Here is a 6,000-nt window from a genome sequence, read left to right as displayed (position 1 = left end):
TTTTATACTGCTTGAAAGATTTTTCTGGGGTATATAAGCTATGGAAGAAATGAAGAATGGGTGGCTGGAACATTATTCCTTCTACCCATCAACTATGTGTATGTATGTATGTACGTATGTATGTATGTATGTAAAGTTTGTCTGGGCATGTGTTGTAGCTTGCTTCATACACACACACACACACACACACACACACACATATGTATGTGTATGCATGAAATGCTTGGAGCCTGCTTGTTGGAGCTTTGCTCTAACCATTGTGTGTGTGAATGTGTATATGTCTGTCTGTAGGTCTGTATGCATGTGTGTAGATATTTGTATGAAGTTATCGGACTCTGCCTTTTGTTTCTTCCACTGTGTGTGTGTGTGTGTGAATTTTCTTCCCCTCTCCTTCCTGCTAGCCTCAAGGAGTTGAGAGTTCAGTTTTTCTGCTGGTCACAAGGAGTGCCAGGATTAGAAAATTAAGGTTTGTTCCCTCAGAGAACAGCAGTCCCTGCAGGTATCTGGATTCACCCACTTTAGTGGTTCTAAGCAGTGATCCCGCTGTCTGCCTCAGTTTAGCCACCACGTGAATGCCAAAGCTGGTCACTGGCAAGGAATAAGAATGACAGGTTTGCTTTGGCCATCATATAAATCCACACTTCCAACGAACTTCAACTCCCCAGTGGCTCTCCTTTCTCTTCCCTCCAATCAGGGCCTTTGAAGATGGTGCGCTTACCTGTTTGATGAGTGCCATTGGCAGCTTTAAACCAGAGGTGGTGCCAGCAGCGCTCACTAGTGCAGGAGTGTGTGCTGTGCTTTGCTGGGCTGTTTGCTACCCTGTGAGCTAGAATAACTTAATGTGGAACTTTATCGGCGATGGCACACACTTCATGTGTGCTTGTTGTATGCTCTTTTCCCCAAAGACGGCTCGTATTCCTGAAAGGAATCCAAGTTCTGGGCCTTGTGAGACTTAGTTTTACTGTCTATACAATAGGAATAAGGACTGGACATTGTGGTGATTCAATTCCAGCACTTGGGGAGCAGAGGATGGCACATCTCCATAGTGAGAGCTCATCTCAAAATAATAATAAAGATGGATTAAAATGTGAATCCTTTTCCTTTGGGAATGTTTCAGTGATGATGTAGGCTATAGGTGTTGTACTGACAGTGTTTACACAGAAAGTAATCAGCCAACGCTTTTTGAGTGATAAAATGGAATTCCATCAGCAGCTGGTAGGGTCTGGGGATCACCACACAAGCTAATCAGATACCAATCAAATGGGTATGGTTTATTGAACGCCATACCCAAAGACTGATTTGATCAGGAACAGAGACTAGACTCGGGAGCTAGCCGTGACATTGAATTAAGATCCTATAGGGCTTTGAAGCCTAAAATCCACAAATATCTGTGTCAAGTTATCCCATCAAACAGGATTTAGGGATAGAGTATTTCCTTAGAAACATGTCTTTGTTGTATACTTACCCTGTTCCCATTGGCTGGGATATTCAACTGTCCTGGGGGACTTGTGCATAACATTCACATCTTACCTTGCCAACCAGGTTGTCAGATACCCATTGTCTTAGTCAGGGTTTCTATTCCTGCACAAACATCATGACCAAGAAGCAAGTTGGGGGAGGAAAGGGTTTATTCAGCTTACACTTCCACATCACTGTTCATCACCAGAGGAAGTCAGGACTGAAACTCATGCAGTTACTTACTGGCTTGCTTCCCATGGCTTGCTCAGTCTGTTTTCTTATAGAACCCAGGTCAACCAGCCCAAGGATGGCACCACCACAAAGGGTCCTCCCCACCCTTAAACACTAGTTGAGAAAATGCCTTACAGCTGGATCTCATGGAGGCATTTCCTCAACTGAGGCTCCTTTCTCTGTGATATCACCAGCCAGTACACCCATGTACATGTCTCTTTCTGTCAGGCAGGATGTCAGTTCCCAGGGAGATCTTGGGAAGTTAAACTTTACTTGACTACTACTCAAAATGGAAGATTTACTCCAAATAGCTTCTTATGTTGATACAGGTGTCTCTCTTATGTTGGGGTCCATCCCAAGGGAAGTTTATAAAGGCAAGAAACCATAAAAGCTCATACACAGGTGCAGGAAGTACTACTGGGTGGTTGGTTCAGGTTCAAGCTTATTGTGGCTAACTATACGAAGCAGTTCTACTGACTACCATTATGATTGTTTTCCAAGAACACCAAAGCACAGAATAGCCTAGTGACAGCACAAAATGGGAGGCCAGGTAGATAGGTAAACGTTACCTACGTCCTAACAGTAGCCAGGCATGGTGGCTTGAAGAAAAAGCTCTCTGTATCTTTAAAGCATCTCTTCGAAAATAAACATCTACTGCAAAGGAAAATGGCACACAGTTCTACCATGGAGGAAGGTGGCAGATGCCACTTTATACAGCTCCTGATAGGGGAGATGAACATACTTCCACCGTGGGTCTCACTCAAGCTCACAGAACCTTCAGCTATGATGTGGACAATCCCAGATTTAGGATCGTTTACAACAGGGTCGATGAGTGTTCAGCACGTGACGTTATGAGAGAAGCGAAGAACAAGCCACTGTCGCTGTAAGGAAGGGCATTAAGTGTGGCATGGCCCTCGTGGGAAATGAGTGACAGCTACAGCTTCTTTCTCTCTATGGTGCTGATGTCGGTCGGCCAGTTTTGGTTTACCTTAGATGGTAACCTTGGGAGAACCTGGGGATTGTCTACATTGTTTTTGCAAGAATTGTGCACAGTAGAGATTATTTCAAATTAAAGAGTCAAAACATAGGAGGCATCACCTGACGGGCAGAGAGATGTGGAGACCTAAGTAACAAATGCTCTACTTTCAGCTTTGTTTTCAGCTAGAACAAAGACCCAACAGGCTTCCATTTCCTCACTGTGGAATCCCTTCCAGCCGACCTGCCCGACAAGGGCTAGCAGCCCAGAGGCTCACTTTTCTTTGTCTAACCTGACCAGTCTGAGATGACTGAGCTTTCTGCTGGTGGTGGAGGGCGACTTTGGTTCAGTTTATCAACCTCTGCTCAGAGACGGAAGTGGCTCAGTGTCTCAGCTGTTATGTCTCCTGCACAGTCAAAGCAGAGGAGAAAAGAAAACTTTCTGCTCAACAAGACAATAATACACAGGCAGAGCTTTATTATCTGAGGGTATGAGCCAAAGGACAGGCTCACAGTTGTCAAAGAATCCCCACGAAGCATCCTCAGTGATCCGCTGGGTGATGACATTAACATCATTACGTCAGAGAAGGTTACTGAGTGCTTGCAATGTTGGCATCAGGACCCAGGGTTAGAACAGGCCCAGCTTCAAGGAGTCTGACTTGCATAGGCTGAATACTCCCATATTTAGAAGCTCCAAAACCTCCTTCCTTATCTAAATGAGGGAAAAGAACAAAACAACAGAAAGGTTATGATCAAACAAAAATAGTCCTGGTGAAGAAAGCCAAACCCTGGGGTTCCATGTATTTACACAGCTGTTGTGGCCAGAATCAGAGAGGACAAAAGTCCAAGCAAAAGACACACTCCATGTGTGATTCATGGTTGAAGGTCACACAAGTAAAGTAAGAGAGGTACTATGTAAAACATCAGATTCATTCAAGTACCCCACGTTTGCATCTGCTCCCAAGGATATACTGTAAATGCCTCACGGCTGCCGAAGTGTGCTTTTGCCAGCCCAGGTTCTGTGCAAAGACCCAACACAGGATTAAGATAACTGTTATTGGCACAAATGGAACAAAAATCTCTCCCACTACAAAATTTTGATACTGTTATATAGTGAATTATTCAGATTTAACAATATAATAGAAATCATCAAATCTGGCCTTGTGTCTGACAGCAAAGTGTTTCTAAGACAGTATTCATGGATGCAGAGACAACTCTGTGTGTGTGTGTGTGTGTGTGTGTGTGCATGTTTGTGCACAAATGGGTGCATGCATAGGAAATTAAGCCAATGTTTTTTTTTAAAAACTTGAATTGGTGCCTAATACACCTCAGCAATCAGTTAAAATGAACTTTGTTCAGTGTGGAAGCAGTTTTATGTGGTGCACTAACTCACAGCACGCTTTAGAGGCATAATCCCAAACCTCTTTGATAGTAGACCCAATGATTGACAGCCTTGTTTATTATTATGTAATCCCTACCACCACCACCAGCAGCACACACACATCACATATTAGATTGAAAAATTGTTCCACGATGGGTGGCAAAGTAAAATTTCTACATCGTGAGGGCAGGGGACTATTTTCCATAAATATACAGAACTATGCCGTGCCCACAAAGGCATTCAGTCATTCAGTTTGAATCTATCCAGACACAAAAGCGTCTTTGTAAGTCATGTAGTAGGATTTGTGGGGATGTGCAGACGCCAGTGATAATCATTCTCTCGTTCCCCTCTTTGGCCAAAAATGTCTATATAAGAAGGAATGGCAAAGATGACTGTCTGCATTGGAGGTACAGGGACAGGACCAATCCTCCAGATGGGCTGGCTTCTTTGAAGTACAGATGTCCCAGAGGGGCAGGAGCCATGGCCATTCAGTGAGCAACCAAGCTGACTCTGTGCTCCACATGGAAAGGATATGGTTTCGTGTGAGCAGATGAGATGCTCTATAGTAGTTACCTCAGCGTTAAAGGCAGAAATTATTTCCAAAGCGAGAATGTGCTGGCTTCCCATGTCAAAGACTTTATTACTGTGTTTGAACTCAAAGTTCAAATCGGAAAAGGAGGAAGATTAAAGACAAGTGCTGATTACACAGTACCTCGGGAATGTCCACCATTCTCCTGAGCTTCTGATCTCTCCAGTTCCAGTCGAAAACCAGAAACTTTAAGGGGTTCAAATCAAGGCCATCTGAAAGACAGTGAGAGTCTCGGTAGTAAAGTAAGCTTATTAAGATGTTTTTTGTCCTCCTGGCTGCCCCACTTGCTGTCATTCCCCTAGCAACGAACCTCTGCACACTGATGCCTGCCTAATGGGAAACACGCGGAGCAGCTCTCTCCCTGCTTCTGGGGACAGAGAAGCCACTGTGGTGAAACCTGTCAATCCTCAGGTCCTCCCTCCCTTCATGAAGGGAGGAGACAAGGAAAGTCCACACAATATATAAATATTTAAGTGAGACACACATATTACTTATAATATAAAGTTTCTCTCTCTCACACACACATATAACAAGTACATTGTAAACATGTGGGATGTTCTATGATCTCTGCTTCACAAAAACATATAGTTATGTAGCAATAAGACTGAAAGGCAGTATAATAGTTATAATTAACAAGAAATTATCTTTAAAATAACTTATTTTTATCCACATCTTTCTTATCCTTAAAATTACATTAAGTGCATGTATGTGTGTACTTATGTGGGCCTGCATGCTAAGGTGAGTTAGAGGGCGACTTGGAGGAGTCAGTCCTTCTACCGTGAATCAAACTCAGAAAGTCAGGCTTGGCGGCAGGCCCCTTTCCCATCTTAGCCATCTTGTCCACCCCCTCTGTATCTTCTTGCTTTTCTCACAGGCTCAGATCAGAAACTCTCCATAACTGCTAGGTGAAAACATCACAATTCTGAAGATAGTTTCACAGATCTCAGTGTCGCAGATGTTGCTTTCCATCATACTGTTACAAAATCAGTAATGAACTGAGTTATGGGATACTGCTCTAGCTTTGACAGAACCTCAGTTCCCAGAGTGGGGCTGTTTTTATAATCACCTTACATGTATCCTAATTTGTAAACTATCTATCCAATCACATTTATTAGTAGAAGCTCTTATTAATAACACAAATAATCAACAGCTCCCTAGCATCATTTTTCTATATGAAACAGGCTTTCATACTTACGTGTTCCAACTCTGTAAAAATCTAATCTACAGCTTAGACAGCTTCTTTTTGTCTCCCTCCCCCCCCCTGCTCCTAAAGGGTTAAACCCAAAAAGGGTTCTCTTGGTGGGGGGGTGACACAGAGAAAGTCATTGGTTCCTCAAGGAAAAGGCTCTGGAACTATGGTGTGGCC

The 6,000-nt window shown here is 43.4% G+C and overlaps 1 protein-coding gene across 4 annotated transcripts in view; it reads right to left on the bottom strand.

Moving 5' to 3' along the window:
* Positions 1 to 3,137: 3,137 nt before the first annotated feature.
* Positions 3,138 to 6,000, bottom strand: part of CMSS1 (cms1 ribosomal small subunit homolog) — a 288,302-nt gene continuing 285,439 nt past the window's right edge. For all 4 annotated transcript variants that reach the window (XM_080919054.1, XM_080919056.1, XM_080919057.1 and 1 more), the window contains 2 exons: positions 4,758 to 4,846; positions 3,138 to 3,376 (listed from right to left, as the gene is read on the bottom strand). In XM_080919054.1, coding sequence (XP_080775180.1) covers positions 3,293 to 3,376; positions 4,758 to 4,846 — 173 coding nt within the window. In that variant the 3' untranslated portion in view covers positions 3,138 to 3,292. The remainder of the gene's footprint in view (positions 3,377 to 4,757; positions 4,847 to 6,000) is intronic.

This window comes from Micromys minutus (genome assembly GCF_963924665.1).
Source record: "Micromys minutus genome assembly, chromosome: 7".
Lineage (NCBI taxonomy): Eukaryota > Metazoa > Chordata > Mammalia > Rodentia > Muridae > Micromys > Micromys minutus.
This window is presented reverse-complemented; position numbering and strand designations above follow the sequence as displayed.